The sequence below is a fragment of the Macaca mulatta genome, chromosome 10 (genome assembly GCF_049350105.2).
Source record: "Macaca mulatta isolate MMU2019108-1 chromosome 10, T2T-MMU8v2.0, whole genome shotgun sequence".
In the NCBI taxonomy this organism is placed as follows: Eukaryota; Metazoa; Chordata; class Mammalia; order Primates; family Cercopithecidae; genus Macaca; species Macaca mulatta.
This window is the reverse complement of record NC_133415.1, coordinates 77,981,629-78,001,328: the sequence shown is the minus strand read 5'-3', so window position 1 is coordinate 78,001,328 and position 19,700 is coordinate 77,981,629. Positions and strand designations below refer to the sequence as shown.

The 19,700-nt window shown below is 40.6% G+C and overlaps 2 protein-coding genes across 6 annotated transcripts in view; both read left to right on the top strand.

The window, feature by feature from the left end:
• The window catches only part of MCM8 (minichromosome maintenance 8 homologous recombination repair factor), a 43,742-nt gene extending 40,589 nt beyond the window's left edge, over positions 1-3,153 (top strand). Inside the window, exons 17-18 of one of the 2 annotated variants that reach the window (XM_015149370.3) lie at positions 2,067-2,256; positions 2,859-3,153. In XM_015149370.3, the coding sequence (XP_015004856.1) occupies positions 2,067-2,256; positions 2,859-2,951 (283 nt within the window). In that variant the 3' untranslated portion in view covers positions 2,952-3,153. 2 annotated transcript variants of the gene reach the window in all.
• Positions 3,154-14,380: 11,227 nt separating this feature from the next.
• The window catches only part of CRLS1 (cardiolipin synthase 1), a 33,008-nt gene continuing 27,688 nt past the window's right edge, over positions 14,381-19,700 (top strand). For 2 of the 4 annotated variants that reach the window (XM_077951257.1, XM_028828203.2), the window contains exons 1-2: positions 14,381-14,840; positions 18,027-18,164. In XM_077951257.1, the coding sequence (XP_077807383.1) occupies positions 14,535-14,840; positions 18,027-18,164 (444 nt within the window). In that variant the 5' untranslated portion in view covers positions 14,381-14,534. Of the gene's footprint in view, positions 16,198-18,026; positions 18,165-19,700 lie in introns of all 4 variants that reach the window. The other 2 variants (XM_028828206.2, XM_077951258.1) reach the window with 2 other exon arrangements.

The window sequence follows — 19,700 nt, the reverse complement described above, 5'->3', positions numbered from 1 at the left end:
AGTTTACATCTGGGCCCCTGAAAAAAAGAGGTCTTATTATTAAGTGTAAACAGTACCCACATGACATTACCAGATTGTTTCCCTGAATTGTCTTAGTGTGTTTACTGGCATTCATAAAAATTTTCAGGAAAAAGAAAATAGTTTGATTGGAATTACCTGACACTACTTCCATGGTAGAGATCAAGATCCAGTGAAACACAATGAAATTCGATTATGAATTACCTGTTTGTTATGCTTAACATGCATTCTGTCCTTAGTTCATGAGAGCAGGGACCTTATCTGACTCATTTACCAGTATATTACCAGGGCCCAGAATCAAGCCTGCCATAAAGTAGGCCCTCAGTAAATGTCCTGCATTGATGGTAAAATTGACCTTAGTAATCATTCATTCATTCATTAAATCTTCCATTTCAGGATTTTCATCTCTTCAGCTTTGTTCAATTTTTGCCCTTAATGTGGTTTTAAACCTTTTAAGATTACATTTTAACTGGGAAGCCGACAGTTGAATAAGAAAGTTCTTAAACTGTGACATAGCTTGTCTGAGTTACCAGAGCACTTAGCTTTATTTTAAAAACTAAATGCTTATATTTAGTAAACAGTTGACATAAGCTTTCTCCTAAAATTGAAAATACACGAGGTAGCAGAAGAGAACAGAGCCACCTTCAAAGGTGAGAGATCACTGTGAGTTTTTTTCTGTTTCAGGAAACTAGCTCAAATATTTTACAGAGCTTTTTAAAATCTGAAGCAGTGTAGCAGATTCAAATCTGAGATATGCCACTTACTAATAAAGTGACTTCTGGCGAGTCACTTTAATCTTAGTGTAGATTGGTGCAAAAGTAGTTGCAGTTTTTGCCATAAGAAAAAAAAATTTCAAAAACCACTATTACTCTTGCGCCAACCTAATAAGAATGTTTTTTCATCCATAAAATGGGAATAAAAATAGTTCCTAAATCACAGGATTGCTGGGAGGATTAAGTGGGATAGCCTATGGTAAATAAATATAATTAAGATAAATGTTACTTATTATTATTAACCGAAACATTTTTAACAACTTTCTTATGAGAAACAAGCATATGGGAGGTTCATCATAAAAGAGATTATGCTGTATTTCAGAGGAAAACACCATCTTGCTGTTTTATCATTTTTAATAGTCTTATTTGAATGACTCATTCCTATGTAGGCTTTTATGTATAACGTAGGCTTTTAACTACTCAAAGAACAAAAGGAAGCTTTATTGTTTATAACCCATTAAAATCATTCCTGCATGCTCCTTAAGGGGAGGGATTATACCTGTTTTGTTCACCACTATAAGCCTATTGCCCAACAGGTGACCTGTATGTATTTGACTAATTAATTAATTCCTGGTTAAATAACAGTTTTGCCAGTTATTCTGGCTGTGAAATACAGCTATCCCATTGTTCAAGCAGGGAATCAGCAATAGAGTTGGATTAAACAGGATGGTTAATTGTGTTTCTAACTGGTGTTTTCAGACTTCTAGCTAAAATTCACTATCAAGTACGTATTTCTTTCCTTGGTGATATTGGGAAAATAAGAGGAAGCAGAAGAAATCTGGCAGTAACAGGTGCATCCTTTAATATCTAACCATTATCACTGCAACTCACCATAACCTTTCTAGTTCATTCCTATAGTATTTTAAATACCTTTTATTTAAAATACTGGTGCCGCCAGATGCTGCTCCAGGAGATAGGATGCATTTTTATTCAGTAAAGTCTAAATTTATTATATTTAGAATTTCTTTTCTTCATGAATCAAAAAGAATGTCCCAGGTATTTATATTGTAGTTTATCAATTTTGTGTTTTTATGCATTTCTCTCTTCAAATTTAGAAGTTTCTTAAAAGCAGTAATTGTGTCCAAAATATTTTTATTCCTTATCAATCCTTATCATAGTGAATTTCAAAGTGGCCACTCAATAAACACATGTTGAAATGTTTACTAAGTGAGCCTAGTGGCTACTTCCAAATTTTTCTTCTGTCCTCAAAGCCCAGGACAACAATTTCTATGGCAGTGCCACATTGGGTAATTTTTTTCTTCCTTTCTTTTTAAGCATGCTAGGAACTTACTCTGATGAATTTGGGAACCTAGATTTTGAGCGATCCCAGCATGGTTCTGGAATGAGCAACAGGTCAACAGCAAAAAGATTTATTTCTGCTCTCAACAACATTGCTGAAAGAACTTATAATAATATATTTCAATTTCATCAACTTCGGCAGATTGCCAAAGAACTAAACATTCAGGTATGTTAAACTAGTTAATCTCTTTTGTAATAATTTCAGGAGGTCCTTATTAATATATAGTAGAACAGAAACAGTTTTTACTTATTTAAAATTCATACCTGCTTCTTCTCAAAGGCTTTTCAGCATCTTGATAGAGGGAAACATTGTAGTAAGACACAGTCTGTATGTTTTTTTGAAAGTTTCTTGTGGATAAGTCATTTTAGTATCTTTTAACCTCAGTTCCCTCATCTGTTAAATGGACATGATTATACCTGCTATTCCTACTTCAAAGTTCTTGTGAAAATCAACGTAATAGCACTTCAAACGTGCTACATTATGGAAAATTAACTTCTTAATTTCAAAAGTTAGTTTGATTTTTGTTTTTCAGCTAACCTGAAACAAATGTAAAATATTATCTGCCTATTGGAATTTTTATTTTTTATTCATCTAGGCTTTATAGAATCCAGAGCTCAAATATAGGCAGTTTGCTCTGTAAGAAGTAAACACAATTTTATTTGGCAACAAAACTTTACAGTTACATATTATTGTTTGAGAGATTTATTTTAAAAGTAATATTTTGACATGTTACTTAATGGGCTAAACCTTTTGATGTTTTCTTCCAGGTTGCTGATTTTGAAAACTTTATTGGATCACTAAATGACCAGGGTTACCTCTTGAAAAAAGGCCCAAAAGTTTACCAGCTTCAAACTATGTAAAAGGACTTCACCAAGTTAGGGCCTTCTGGGTTTATTAGCATATTAAAGCCATCTCAGTGAAAATATGTGTGCGCGCACAGACACACACACACACACACACACACACACACACACTCAAATACTGTTCTCTGAAAAATGATGTCCCAAAAGTATTATAAGAAAAAAGCGTTAAATATAATAAACTAATTTAAGAAGTGATAAAGTCTCCAGATGCAGTAGCTCACACTGTAATCACAGCGATTCAGGAGGCTGAGGTGAGAGGATTGCTCAAGACCAGGGTTTGAGACCAACCTTGGGCAACATAGCAAGACCCCATTTCTTTAAAAAAAAAAAAAAAAATTAAACTTAGCTGGGTGTGGTGGCACATCCCTGTGGTCTCAGCTACTTGTGAGGCTGAGGCAGGAGGATTATTTGAGCCCAGGAGTTTGAGCTTACAGTGAGCCACGAACACACCATTCACTGCACTCCAGCCTGGGCAATAGAGTAACTCTTGACTCAAAAAAAAAAAAATTGTAGTGGTAGCCATGTGTTAATTGTTAAATAAATTCTCCAAAAGGCTAAAATTACTTATAAATTTTTTATAGTTATATTTTTGACCTGCCTTTTATATGTGTATTTCATAGTTTTGCATATCAAATGTAGGCATTCAGACAAATATATAAACCAATGAACATTTACATATTCTGCGTTCCAATAAATATTTATGGACACTAAAATTTGAATTTCATAGTTTTCCCATGTCAAAATACAAAATCCCCAATTTTTGATTTTAGCCATTTAGTAATAGGCCTCATTTATTCTACAGGCTGTAGTTTATAATAGAGTCTTGCTTGCAAACAATAGAAACAGACTGATTAAGCAGGAGAAGTTTTTTGAAAGAATTTTGGTTAGCTCACGGAATTATTAGAAGGCAGGTGAACCAGGAGGGTAAGCTTACAGCAGCAATTTGTAAAACCATGCCTTAGAATTAGACCAAGGAAGAAGCTGCTGACACTGCTGCCACACAGGGCACTGGAAGAAAGTGCTACTGCCACCATGCCCTACCTTTGCCACTTCTGCAGCAAGAATAGGTAGAAGAATGCCCCCACCCACATCAGAACAGCAACAAAAGGATTCTCCATGAGGCGCCTCCCTAAATTGCTGAATTCAAAAAAGAAGTCTCATCCAAAGACATCTGATTGAAAAAGGTTATGTTATATGCCCCTTTCATAGGCTGCTAGGGAGTTTTCCTGGTTCTACTTTTGGGTGGTGGGATCAATAAGACCAGAATTTCTCATATGTTGTTAGAGGATTCAGATGTTACAGGGTTGCCAGCCAAACTATCAATCATGTATAAATCCAACCAACACTTTGTAACATACAAGAACTCAGGAAATAACCATTGTTGGAGAATCTACTGAAATACAGCTTCCAGCAAACCAGAAGATGAATGGAAAATGTAAATAAAAAGAACTGGCAGTATATATCGGATGTTTAACTGTAGGACCAAAACTAAGATGTGGAGACTATTGTTACAGACCACAATGTAAATTTTTTTTTTAAGTGAGGAAGAAGAAATCAGGAATAAAAAGAGGGGCTAGGCGCAGTGGCTCACATCTATAATCCCAGAGCTTTGGGAGGTTGAGGCAGGAGGATCACTTGAAGCCAGTTTTGAGAACAGCCTGTGCAACACATTGAGACCCTCTCTCTACAAAAAATAGCTGGGCATGGTGGTGCATGCCTATTATCCTAGCTACTGTGCAGGCTGAAGTAGGAGAATCACTTGAGCCCAAGAGTTTGAGGTTACAGTGAGCTATGATTATACCACTGTACTCCAGCCTGGGCAAGAGAGCAAGACCTTGTCTCTTACAGGGAAAAAAAAAAAAAAAAAAGGAGAAAGTAGATAGTAGCATAAATATAGTGAAGTCTTTAAAAGCTAGGGGTTAAAAGATATTTAAAGCAAATAACTCAGGCATGGTGGCACGCGCCTGTAGTCCCAGCTACTAGGGAGGCTGAGGCAGGAGAATTGCTTGAACCCGGGAGGCAGAGGTTGCAGTGAGCCAAGATCACACCACTGTACTCCAGCCTGGGCAACAGAGTAAGACTCTTTCTCCAAACTAAATAAGAGATATTTAAAGCTAAAAAAAATCTATTAATAGAATTTAAAACATTTCATGAAAGTCAACACATAAATAATATCAACCAAAATAAAGTGGTAGACAGAAGAGGAAATGTACTAATTTATTGTTCAAAGAGGAAAATAAGTCTCAAAGGTTAAGGATATTATATACATTTATTTTTTAAAAGACATAAACGTACATTTTCAGAAGAAATTGTTCCATGTTTCCTTAGATTCTGTATTTAGCATCCATTAATCACAGGACCAAACTAACAAATGCTGTTTAGCTTTCCCTTACCATCCAGCTTTTGTGGGTATGCAAACATCACATTACAGTCCCTCCAACCACAAACCCCAATATATAGTATTTCACTTCCTGCCCGATAGGGGGTGTCCACACCTTTCAACCACTGTAGCAACAAAGCTCTGGCCTAGGCTTTTCACTTGCTTCTGTACTGCCTGACTGACTGTGGTGTTTCCTAATGTGGCCTGGTGTGGTGTGGCATGCCCTCTTGGGAGACGAAAGTAATTTTTTTTTTTTTTCTTTTTTTTGAGACGGAGTCTCGCTCTGTCGCCCAGGCTGGAGTGCAGTGGCCGGATCTCAGCTCACTGCAAGCTCCGCCTCCCGGGTTCACGCCATTCTCCGGCCTCAGCCTCCTGGGGAGACGAAAGTAATTTTCTATAGGCAGTTGTTTCTGTGTCACCATTGCTGATTAAAACAAATCCTAAGTACAAATGTCAGAACAGAAACATGCAAAGCAAGAAAACATGACATCATGAAAGTTTCTTTTTCTTGTGTTTTTTTTTTTTTTGAGACAGAGTTTCACTCTTTTTGCTCGGGCTGGAGTACAGTGGCGCAATCTCGGCTCACCGCAACCTCCGCCTCCTGGGTTCAAGTGTTTCTCCTGCCTCCGCCTCCCAAGTAGCTGGGATTACAGGCATGTGCTACCATGCCCGGCTAATTTTGTATTTTTAGTAGAGATGGGGTTTCTCCATGTTGGTCAGGCTGGTCTTGAACTCCTGACCTCAGGTGATCTGCCTGCCTCGGCCTCCCAAAGTGCTGGGATTACAGGCATGAGCCATCGTGCCGGGCCGAAAGTTTCTTTTTTAAGAGACGGTGGTCTTGCCATGTTGTCCAGGATGTACTTGAACTCCTCAACCCAAGCAGCCCTCCCACCTCAGCCTCTTGAATAGCTGACACTACAGGCATGCACCACTACGCCTAGCTGCGAGATGAAATTTTAAGAGATGGGGGTCTTGTTCTGTCGCCCAGGCTGGAGTGCAGTGACATGATGAAGCCTTGATCTCCTGGGCTCAAGCAATCCTCCCACCTCAGCCTCCTGAGTAGCTAGAACTACAGGAATGCAACACCATACCCAGCTAATTTTGATTTTTAGGAGAGATGAGGTCTTCCTTTGTTGCCCAAGCTGATCTCAAACTCCAGGGCTTCCGGAGTAGCTGAGACTACAGGTATGAGCCACCATGCCCAGCCTGCTCTCTTTTCCAATATTGTGTTAAGTAAATTGTACTGGTGGTAATCAACTTGATCATTTCATTTTTAGGATAAGAGGATATCAAGGTGAGAGTATAACTGAACCAGGAGAGGAATAAACACCACCCTGTGACTGATGGATCTTTATAGCTCCCCTTTGATAAAGAAGGGAAATATTGTACTTCCATTAACATGTTATAGTTGCTGTTGTTATACAGAAGAATATTAAATAATATTCGTATATTGTTTATGAATGCATTGAATTCATAAACAATTGTATGGATACTGACTAGCTAAAGAGGTAGATAAATGTAGATACAATGATACGGTGATTTGGTATTCAGGGTTCATTCTGCTCTCCAGTGTGCCTTCCTATAATGCAGGGGCTGGAAGGTGAGAAAATAACCACATTTCCCAGACTCCCTTTGCAGGTAGATTTCCAGATGTGAATTGGGTTCCACTGATATATATAGTGTATATATAACTTTATAGTTATACAGATATATATACACAGATATAGTATATATCTATATATACTTTATAGTATGTATACTCTATATAGAGTATAACTACACTCTATATATACTCTAGTATAGAGAGTATATATACTATACAGTATACTCTCTATACACTATATAGTATACTATATATACTATGTATATAGTATATACACTATATATATACTATATATAGTATATAGTAATCAGCTTCCTCAGGTTGAAACATCTAGATATATTGAAAACACTGGATAGTCTGCAAACTCCTCTTCCTTAGAGAATGTGTATTATCTTTAGTATTAAAATGACTCTTCTAAGTCCTGAGAAGCACCTCAGAACACTGCATTCATGCATTCACATGTTTGCTAGGCAGAATAGTACCCATCCTGCAAGACATCACATCCTAATGCCCAGAACTTGTGAATGTCTTAGGTTACATAGCAAAGGGAAATTAAGATTGCTAATCAGATGACCTTAAAACAGGGAGATTATCTTGTATTATCTGCATGGGTCTAATATAATTAGAAAGAACCTTTAAAGTGGAAGAGGGAGGCCAAAGAGAGCCAGAGGAAGATGTGACTACAGAAGAAGGCACAGATGCAGCATTACTGGCTTTGCAGATGACGGAAGGAGGCCTTCAGCCAAGGACTGTGGGTGGCTCTAGAATCTTTTTTTACATCTCAGTATGTACACCACAGTTAAGGTTTTTGTTTTTGTTTTTTTATTTTTGAGATGGAGTTGCGCTCTGTCATCCAGGCTGGAGTGCAATGGTGAGATCTCGACTCACTGCAACTTCTGCCACCTGGGTTCAAGCAATTCTCCCGTCTCAGCCTGAGTAGCTGAGACGACAGGTGTGCGCCACCACCCCCGGCTAATTTTTGTATCTTTAGTAGAGACGAGGTTTCACCATATTGATCAGGCTGGTCTCGAACTGCTGACCTCAGGTGATCTGCCCACCTCGGCCTCCCAAAGTGCTAGGATTACAGATGTGAGCCACTTTGCCCGGCCTCACAGTTAAGGTTATTAAACAATCTGATTTAACTGAATACAAAATGCTGGGTTGTGTGGTGACATGGTTTGTAAAAATGTAAACAGGGCTGGGCATGGTGGCTCACATCTGTAATCTCAGCACTTTGGGAAGCCGAGGCAAGAGAACTGTTTAAGGTCGGGAATTGGAGACCAACCAGCCCAGGGAATATACAGGGAGACCCTATCTCTGAAAAAAAAATACCTGGGCATGGTGGCATGTGCCTGTAGTTCCAGCTACTCAGGAGGCTGAGGCAGTAGAATTACTTGAGTCCAGGAGTTTGAGGCTGCACTGAGCTATGATCACACCACTGCATTCCAGACTGGGTAACAGCGAGTCTATCTGGAGTGCAGTGTCTCTAAAACAAAACAAAAAACCCAAAATATAAACAGTAAGGACTAGGAGGTATGTATAGGAAATTAATAGCTGAAGAATATTTTACCATGTTCAAAAACAAAATTCTTCATGTGGCTGAGAGAAGAAAAAAATGGTATGTTTGCATTCCATTTGCAGGTATTACATAAACCCATTTTAAATGAACTAAAATGCCTAGGATTTGGAGGGAAAAATTATCTCGTGCTCACATTTGAAGGTTCCTCTCAGAAATAAACCATTTAAAGAGACCACAGTACTGGTTTAATTTTTTTCTGGTAGGGACAGAGGGAAACAGGTGGTCTACCACCTTTCAAAATTCAGTCACATGTTCTGAATAGAAAGGACAGTTGCATGTGACATTAAAACAAGGCTTTCTGAAGCAGTAATTCCCAGCCTTTTTGGCATCAGAGACTGGTTTCAAGGGAGACAATTTTCCACGGATTGGGTGGGGGGATGTTTCGGGATGAAACTTCCACCTCAAGTCATCATTAGTTAAGATTCTCATAAGGAATGCACATCCTCGCGTGTGCAGTTCACAATAGGGTTCACACTCCTATGATAATCTAATGCGCTGCTGACCTGGCAGGAGGCAGAGCTCAGGTGGTGATGCTCACTTGCCTGCCGCTCGCCTCCTGCTGTGTGGCCTGGTTCCTAACAGGCCATGGATTGGTACTGGTCCACAGCCCAGGGTTTGGGGACCCCTGTAACAAAAGGAAAACAAGATTCTTAAATCTTTACAGGAAGGAGGAATGGAATGGAAAATAAAGTAAGTTGTATACTAAATGATGTTAAAAATCCCTTTGTCAGCTTTAAAATATTGCAAGCAGAGAGGAAAAAAATATTAAAACCAACCATTTTACTTTCTTATTTGTAGATAATGCCTGCCTTATGAGAATGTTGTTTCTTTTAAAGATTCCAAAAGAACCATATAAAAACTTAGTAATGACTTAATTGTTCACATATTCTAGTGACATCAGTACTTTTTCAGGAAGTAATGTGGAAAGGTTGGCACTAGAAGTTGACATAAGAATTAGTTTAGCCAGGTGCAGTGGCACATGCCTGTAGTCACAGCTCACAGGAGGCTGAGGCAGGAGGATTGCTTGAAGCCAGGAATTCTGGGCTATTATAGTGTGCTCTGCTGATTGGGTGTCCACACTAAGTTCGGTATCAACATGTTGATCTCCTGGGAGTGGTGGACCTGCTCAGGCCAGAAATGGAGCAGGTCAAAATTCCCGTCCTGGTCAGTAGTGTTATCGCCCCTGTGAAGAGCCACAGCACTCTAGCCTGGGCAACATAGTAAGACCCTGTCTCACATAAAAAATAAAATAATAAAAATGAAAAAGAATTAGTTTAGATCTCTTGATAATTTAAACAGTAATCTAAATTATAGGGTTTAGGTGGAGTTAATCTCTGCAAGTCCTGAGGCGCTATACCCAAGGTGCTTGGCCCTACCAGGAATGCACTCTTGCTTACATGTGTTTCAAATCTAAATCTCATCATTTAGTTTTTTCCTATTTAGGCTATGGGACGGTGTGTTTATTACAATGATTGAAACCTGTGCCTTATTTGAATTACTAGTTATTCAAAACACACTTTTGGGTTTAGTGCCCGGTAATTACAGCGTACTCCTGTAAGACTTAACTCTCATTGATTCCTAGAGAATTGTTTTTGATACGGTCTCGGTCTGTCACCCAGGCTGGATGGAGTGCAAAGGCACAATCTCGGCTCACTACAACTTCTGCCCCGCTGGGCTCAAGCAATCCTCCCACCTCAGCCTCCTGAGTAGCTGGTACCACAGGCACCCACCATCATGCCCAGCTATTTTTTTTGTATTTTTGGTAGAGATGGCGGGGTGCTTGGGGGGGGACGGGGGGAGCAGGTGGGGTACGGGGGTCAGCGGGGGGAGTGTCCTCACAGTGCCCAGGCTGGTCTTGAACTCCTGAGCTCAAGCAGTCCACCCACCTCGGCCTCCCAAAGTGCTGGAATTACAGGGATGAGCCACCATATCCAGCTGTTTTAACTTGATTTAACTTCCAATCATTAATATTTACATAAGACCCATTTGCAAAACTACCTTCTTTACATTATCTTCTTTTGGTTTTAGGAAACAAAAAGTAGCTCAAGTTTATTGTGTCCTAGACTAAATAACACAAGTAGCTAACACTACATTACACTGCATATCTGATATAAAAACACAGTACACATATTTCTAGACTTTGTTCATTTATCCCTAGGCAGAAAATATTCATAATAGATTTGGAATAAAATTTCCTTCTCAAAAAGCTTAAACTTCAAATAGGAGTGATAAATGAGAAAGAATGATTGGGTTGCAGAATTTTCAAAAGCCTAAAAAGAGCCCGGGCATGGTGGCTCACACCTGTAATCCCAGCACTTTGGGGGGCCGAGGTGGACAGATCACTTGAGGTTGGGAGTTTGAGACCAGCCTGACCAACATGGTGAAACCCTGTCTCTACTAAAAACACAATAACTAGCCGGGCGTAGTGGCATCTGCCTGTAATCCCAGCTACTTGGGAGGCTGAGGCAGGAGAATCGCTTGAACCTGGGAGGCGGAAGTTGCAATAAGCCGAGATAGCACCACTGCACTCCAGCCTGGGTGAGAACAGGGCAAGACTTCATCTCAAACAAAACAAAACAAAACAAAAAAAACCAGAAAGCCTAAAAACAGATTCCAAGAAGTTGTAGCAAAGAGGTAGTTGTTCCAATACACAGCACAGTCATACACAGCACTTTGCAACTTACCAAGGAAAACGTTAAACGTGGCAAGACAATACTACCCTCTGGGGCAGAATTTTTATTTTCACAACTTCTCAGCAAAGGATGAATGAAAGGATGAACTAAACAGTTAATAGCAGGCTAATTATTCAAGATTGAACACTCCTTTCTCTTTTCACATTCTCTTGGTGTAAGCACTTACATGATTGACTACAGAAGTTGGGATAAGACACCTGACCAGTACATTTTGGTTACTTATGAAAATAATTCTGAGGCCGGGCGCGGTGGCTCAAGCCTGTAATCCCAGCACTTTGGGAGGCCGAGACGGGCGGATCACGAGGTCAGGAGATCGAGACCATCCTGGCTAACACCGTGAAACCCCGTCTCTACTAAAAAAACAAAAAACTAGCCGGGCGAGGTGGCGGGCGCCTGTAGTCCCAGCTACTCCGGAGGCTGAGGCAGGAGAATGGCGTAAACCCGGGAGGCGGAGCTTGCAGTGAGCTGAGATCCGGCCACTGAACTCCAGCCCGGGTTACAGAGCAAGACTCCGTCTCAAAAAAAAAAAAAAAAGAAAATAATTCTGATACAAGGGTGGAGAGAGAAAAATTTGAAATGAACTTCATAAAACTTAGAATTTATATATGGATTTTTATTTCTATTTTTATTTTTTATTTTTTTTTTTTTTTTGAGACGGAGTCTCGCTCTGCCGCCCAGGCTGGAGTGCAGTGGCCGGATCTCAGCTCACTGCAAGCTCCGCCTCCCGGGTTCACGCCATTCTCCTGCCTCAGCCTCCCGAGTAGTTGGGACTACAGGCGCCCGCCACCGCGCCCGGCTAGTTTTTTGTATTTTTTTAGTAGAGACGGGGTTTCACCGTGTTAGCCAGGATGGTCTCGATCTCCTGACCTCGTGATCCGCCCGTCTCGGCCTCCCAAAGTGCTGGGATTACAGGCTTGAGCCACCGCGCCCGGCCTATTTTTATTACAGACTTACTATTCTAATTTTTTCCCCATTTTGGGAAAAAAGTTCAATGACAGATATTCCCAGTCCCTTCACACATATGAGGTGCCTGTGTGTTTAGTTTATCTGCTTGGATAGAAATCATTACAGAATTCATAAAACAGGAAATGAGCATTATAAATCAGTTACTAACTGTAGAATATTTTGGTTTCCTCTGCCCCCCGCCCTGGTCTAAACCCTACTTCACTGGGTTTCTACATTTTCTCCATCCTTTTTCCCAGATTAACCTGTTCATTTATTGACTTCTGTCAAGTTCTAGAAAATGAGATCAAAGACTGATAGCTGGATGTTCTCCCATCTTAAAATGTTAGGGAAACAGTTTGTTAAAAGCATGTTACTCTTTAGTCCTAAGTATTGAGCAGTCATTGTCCTTCAGGCCAAAATGCCAGCCACTTTATTTCCCTACTTTTTAAAGACTTAATTAGCCATCAGCAGTTTGTAGTAGAGCTGGCTTTCTTAATACAAAACAGTTTATTATATTTTAATTGGCAGGCTCTATTGTATCTTGGAGTGTTTTTCTCTAATTTTATATTGAAGTGAAAAATAGGAAGAACATAAAATTGCTACATAGATAATTTTGGAGATGTTCTATTTTAAACATTGATAACAGTATAATTTAATTCCATATTTTGAAATATACAAAAATATATACAACTAAAATGGTATCTAAAACAGAAACCTATGAGTGCTCGCTCCAAACAGTAAGGCAAATAAGTGAAGAGCTCAGGTAATGGTGTTATTCTTGAGGACACAAAGCCTGGATAAAACTAGATTACCATAAATAGTATAGAAGTTGAAGAAATCAACACAGTAGGACTAGAATTAATTTAGAAAAAATTAAGAAAAGTTTGGACATATACCATAAGTAATAGAAATAAAACCTATCAGAGCAACAAACGGAAAAAACACACAAAAGCAAGTTTGTGTCCTCAGTGCCAAGGATTAGAGGCAGATGAAGTACAGACTGAATATAGGGAATACTAAGAAGTCCCAAGAGACAATGAGTGTCTTAAATCAGGAAGCGGAGAGTGAATAAAGGCAATCTCATGAAAGGAAGGGAGAAACTGTAATCCTGCCCACTCCCTCTTGCCAGGGTTATCCAGAATCAATGTTTACCTATGAGAATTGTGTTTTTAAATAGTTTTTAAATTTTAAAAAATTTTTACATTGCTGGTATAAAAGTTTCAATTTTTCTGTCAATGTCAGGATTTCAATGTAAGAAATAGATTTTTTTTTGATAAAATGATTTTTGGATAAATACCCGCTGCTTCATCTACCATGTTGCTCACTTTCAGTTGGCCTTTCCCTTTCCTAACTACCCGAGTTAAGACTCTAAACTCAACTGTAAGGTAGTTCAGCCATCATAGATGGGGTTAGTGGGGGGGATAGTGGAGAGGCGGCAAGAACCATTCAAATTCAGTTCAACACTGAACAAGAAAAAAGTGTAACATTGCAAATTAATATTGATATATCAATATATTTAATATACTAATCTGAATATATTAATCAGCAAATTAATGGTGAACTGATTCATAACTATCTCGAGTATTATAGGCAAGTTTCTTAACCTTTCTACACCTAAGTTTCCTTATCTGTAAAGTAATAATGGAACCCTCACCTTGCAGTGGTTGGGAGGATTAAACCTGATGATGCACTATAGCCTGGTTATATAGTATAATCGAAACTTTTGTACTAGCAATGTAAACATTTAAGATAATTTAAAAACTATTTAAAAACACAATTCTCATAGGTTAACATTGATTCTGGATAATATATTACTGTTTTCAGCAAAACAATTAGCCATTGCTATTAACATTTTCTAATGCTTATATTTTTGGCATATGCATCTTCCTTCAATGCTCAAAAAGGAGAGGATTATGGAACCAATATTTATTAATCATTTCTTCTGTACCAGATACTGTAAACCACCCACAAGAACGGTAGGGCGCCGCACGCACCTTGGAGGGGGCCCTTCTGCCGGCCACCCGCCCCGGAGGGTTTCAGGCCAGGGCCTGATGTGGCTCATGCACCCTCGCGGCTTCGTCGGCTGCGCAGTCATCCCACCTTGTTCGTTTCTCTCCCTCCCTCCCCGCTGGCCTTGGCTTGCCAGGGGCGCCGGGAAGCCCGACGGCGACGGTGTCGTAAAAGCGTCGCGAAGGCGTCCGCCCTTGGCGGCTCCCTGCCACCTGTATAAGTGGAGCGTGCTGGGGTGTGAAAAGTAGTATGGAGGCAGCGGTGGTCGAGTTTCTGTGTGGTTGCTGGGTCTCCATGGAGAAGCGGCTCGCCAGTGTCCCAGGCTACTGAGCTCTAGCCGCCCGAGTCCCCGCGGCGCGGCCGCAGGGCCATGCTAGCTTTGCGCGTGGCGCGCGGCTCGTGGGGGGCCCTGCGCGGCGCCGCTTGGGCTCCGGGGACGCGGCCGAGTAAGGGGCGCGCCTGCTGGGCCCTGCTGCCGCCGGTGCCATGCTGCTTGGGCTGCCTGGCCGAACGCTGGAGGCTGCGTCCGGCCGCGCTTGGCTTGCGGCTGCCCGGGATCGGCCAGCGGAACCACTGCTCGGGCGCGGGGAAGGCGGCCCCCAGGCCAGCGGCCGGAGCGGGCGCCGCCGCCGAAGCCCCGGGCGGCCAGTGGGGCCCGGCGAGCACCCCCAGCCTGGTACGTACCGATGAGGCGGCGGCGGGCCGGCCCTGGGCTGGGGTCGCCGCCCCTGAACTCGAGTAACATGCTCTGGGTGGTGCAGCTCGGACGCTTCCGTTTCCTAACTTTTAGACTGTTCCCTGAAGAGAAGTTACTGGCAGGTCATTCGGTCGGAATGAATTTCAGGGTCACCAGCGGGGTCCACCTACGGTCTCTGTGGCCAAGTTAGAAATCATCTCTCATCCCCCTTCTGTCTGCACCCGTTGCTGGAAGGGCCGCCTCTGCATATTGCATTGGTAAAGGTAGCCTTCGCTTGTCTTATTAAAAAGACTATTTTTAATTCTTTTGAAGTGAATCCCCAGTGTTTAGGCCAAGTCTCTGGGAATCTTTAGGAAGGTATACAGGCCCTTCTGTTTGCTTGTGCAAGTTTCGTTCACCATCATTTGACCTTTTGGTAACCTTACACATTATAGGATGAAGGCTAATTAAACAATTTAGGTCGTAATTAAAAGATCTTTTAACCTTTAATTATAGAAAAAGATTTAAACTATTCTTGAGGTAACGGAGGGAAGTATTTGTCCACTTACCTGTTGATATGCTGCCCAGACAGAAGACACCCGAGCATGAGTGTGGGAGAGCTTTTGATGTCATGTTAGCAAGACTCATGCAATTATTACATCTTCAATTGTTATGTCTTCAGTGGCCCCTGTACTGCTTTCATCAGTTGTACAGCATGGGTTGAGGTGGCCAGATCCTGGCAGGGGTCTCAACTCCACTAATAGCTAAAGCATGTTGGGGTTTGAATGCTGGATACTTTGAAGTTGCCATATCCTGACTGAAGACCTTCCCAGAACGGCAGTAGTTGGTCGAGTATGCCACAGGTTATCTGGTTGAGTAATCTGAGATTAGCTCTCCTAATGTTAACTTTGAAACTTTTACAAATTTAATGATTACAAATTAATGAGACACTTTAACTGAAATATTCTATGTGGAGCTAAAAAGAACTCCGCTGTTCCAGCAACATTCAGTTCTGTTTGTTAATTCGCCAAATGAAATGATGTTTCTGTTTACAACTTTGTTTTTAATTTTGCCCTGTGGATAATATCTGAAGTTAATTTGGGGCCCTTTTTTCTGATCTTTTGCTTACTGCTTTTTCGCAACCATGTGCAACCTTCTCCTCTCCCACTCTTCCCTTTGAGTTGCTGTAACCTTTGATCAGTATTTGACTTATTCTCTACCATAGTATGGTCAACAGACTTATCTTTTTTCTCTGGACTCTGAAACACTCTGATATTTGAACTTGAATTTGGGATGTATTCCAAGAATGTTTTCATTATATAATGTGGATTACTTTCAGTAAAAGATCTCAATAGAGGTTTGTATTGCTTCTTGTTTTGTGATTGCTCTTCTGATAATTTGAAGTTTTTCTATAGCTTTCAATGACAGTATTCTGCCACCTGGCCCCAGCGATAACTATTTAATTATCCCTCCAAGCTGAGGTGCTTTCTTGCTGGGTTTCTTTTATAAACACAGACATAGTGTCTTTAGAGAATCCTTTTTTTTTTTTTTTTTTTTTTAACAGGATAGTTCATAGAATTTTAAAAGATATCTTTAGAAATGGACTTTGCCACCTTTTTTACAACCAAAATTAAGATTCAGGCAAGTTGGCTAGTATTGATTAAGAAAGAGGTTAAATGGGGTTCTAGTGAAGAGAAAATCCCATGGGGTAGAATTGGCAGTCTTGACTCAGTGGAGAAAAAAAATCTAGGCTTTAGGGAAAGGCGTTTTCTCGTCTTTATTTTTGTACCCTGTTGTGCAGGTTGTCTTAGCTCCGCGGGGCCGACGCTTTTCAAAGCTGAAATACCCTCTCATGAGTCAGATTCTGTTTGGCAAGAAGGGGATGTTCTTCAGACAGCTGCCGAAGAGCTCTTTTGTTAGTGCCAGCTTCAGCCAGCTTGGCTCCAAATGAAGTGTCAAGGAATCGCAAAGCCCCCAGATGGGAACTGTGAAAGCCGTTGGTTTTTAGTTGAGGATCTTAACATTTCCATGACTGTTTTGAACAAATTTACAAAATTTCTCCATTTCCAAATATCACAATCTCTATTCCTATCTCCATTTTCTTCTAGCGGTTCTCTGACTTAGTGATGAGGTTATAGAATTCAATCTTCTTTTGTTCTCTTCGTTCATACCTCCATACACTGTATTACCGTTCTTTAGATATGTGTAAGGGAGTGAGGGAGATTCTTTGCAGTAAATATTTCAAAGGTGAATGCCTGGAGTTGATAATTTGGCTTTTTTTCCTGACACTTTTACTTGTAAATAGACACTATTTGTCTACTTAGAAGATCTTCCTGAAGTTTCACCATTAAAAGCAGAGTATTAAAAGTTCCGAGTTCTTACAATGAAGTTATATGTGAAAAGCTTAGCTTATATGGCAGATAATGCATGTGTTCTGTCTTCCCTCTCTTAAGAAAACCTGTAATAGGCCAGGCGTGGTGGCTCACACCTGTAATCCTAGCACTTTGGTCGGCCGAGGCTGGCGGATCACAAGGTCAGGAGTTCGAGACCAGCCTGGCCAACACAGTGAAACTCCGTCTCTACTAAAAATACAAAAATTAGCTGGGCATGGTGGCAGGTGCCTGTAATCCCAGCTACTCGGGAGGCTGAGGCACGAGAATCACTTGAACCCGGGAGGTGGAGGTTGCAGTGAGCCGAGATCATGCCCCTGCACTACAGCCTGGGCGACAGAACTAGACTTCGTCTCAAAAAAAAGAAAAGAGAAAAGGAAACCTGTAATATGTAAGATGCCTTACTCCGTGTTTGGGTACATAATACATCTTCATCTTTTATATTCTTTTTTTTTTCTTTTTTTTTAAAAAAATTGAGATGGGATTCTCTCCATGTTTCCCAGGCTGGTCTGTAATTCCTAGGCTCAAGGGATCCTCCTGCCTTGGCCTCCTGAAGTGCTGGGATTACAGGCATCAGCCACCATGCCCAGCCATCTTCTGTATTCTTGAAAGAAGATTTTAGGGAGATATCTGTAAAAAGAACTGAATGGATTTTAAAATTCAATTTAATGTACTAAATTTAAAGTTTATGCAGCTTCTGACTGAAGCTGATGAAGTATATTTTTCTAATGTACATAGTTATTCAAAGTATGAATTCATAGTATTTTATTTAAATTTTGTTGTCTTTGTGTTTCAGTATGAAAACCCATGGACAATCCCAAACATGTTGTCAATGACGAGAATTGGCTTGGCCCCAGTTCTGGGCTATTTGATTATTGAAGAAGATTTTAATATTGCACTAGGAGTTTTTGCTTTAGCTGGGCTAACAGATTTGGTAAGTTGTAAATGCACTCCCAGTTTGCTCTCCTTCCAAATGCTCATCTGTACTACTAAGTTGAAATAGCATAGCCTTAGCTTGCTTTTCCTTGGGAGGAAACCCTCAAGATGAATTTGACGTAGTACTTTTTGTGAGGACTTTGTCTTTAGCATCTATATGGGATTTTTTTTTTTGTATATGATTTCAGGGAGGAAGCGAAGGTTGTAGGGAAGTAAAGGAGGGGATACTTTGCACTCTTGGTTTTTAAGAGTAAAAGAAATACCCTTAGAAATTTCCAAAGAGCTGAGTGCTTGCTTTAGGGATAGAAATAAGGGAGAGGAGATCTGAGATGACTTTTCTATGTATTGTGATAAAGAGGAGTACTCTGATCTGCAATTGGTTTTCCTAGCGGAGAGGGAAACTGGACCAGTTGTTAGGACACAGGAAACTAGGATGTAACCAGGGAGCATGTAGAACTCATAGCTTTGCTCAGGTTTCATGCTAGCAGGAGGCTGTAGGTACCCCCACAGATTTATTTTCTGATCTCTGCTCTACACCCCTCTGGCTGCCCTGCAGAATGCTCTGGGCTGACAATTGAACATCCTTCCTTCTTCTCCTCCCTCAGCAGATGGACAAAGAAGAGGAACTCTCCTTGATACCACAATGTTAGTTTTGATAGAGGAGAGGAGAATTTATTCAAATGATCTCAAATTAGAACTGGAAAATAATTTTATAACAAAAGGCTACGTTAAATAGGCTTTTGTGGACTGGCTAGCCATCATCATGTATGACATTATTTGTATTACCAACTTTATTTCATGAAAGTTTTGAAATGCCTTATAAAACTGGCTGGACACAGTGGCTTACACTTGTAATTCCAGTGCTTTGAGAGGTCAGGAGTTTAAGACCAACCTGCACAACATAGCAAGAGCCTATCTCTACAAAAAATTTAAAAATTGGCATGGTTGCACATGCCTGCAGCCCTAGGTACTCAGGAGGCTGAGGCAGGAGGATTGCTTGAGCTCAGGAGTTCAAGGCTGCAGTGAGCTGTGATCTCACCACTGTGCTGTAGTCTGGGTGACAGAGCAAGACCTTGTCTCTTAAAAAAAACAAAAAAAAAGGGAAAACTTCATGCTGTATAAAAATGTAGTTGAGGGAAGTGTGGAAAAGATGAGGGGATAATTTTAAACCAGGGCGAAGTTAGCAGGAGAAATAGATATATTATATTCAGGTACAAGGTTGGTCTGAGATCTATATGAGCAGCCAGACAGGTGGTGCTTTGGTGCCTCTTCAAACTAATTTATGTTTGAAAAGCTTTGATCAATTTTGCTCAATATTTATTGAGTGAGATTTGAGAAAAACTAGTTTTATATTAATAAAAGTTGCATGGCATCTTTCTTTGTAACATCAGCTATTGTCTTTGAGGTTCATAGAAACAAAATTCCACATGCCTAGTAGCAGAAGCATTGGTAGGCACCATAGAATTTTTTTTTTTTTTTTTTTTTTTTTTTGAGACGGAGTCTCGCTCTGTCGCCCAGGCTGGAGTGCAGTGGC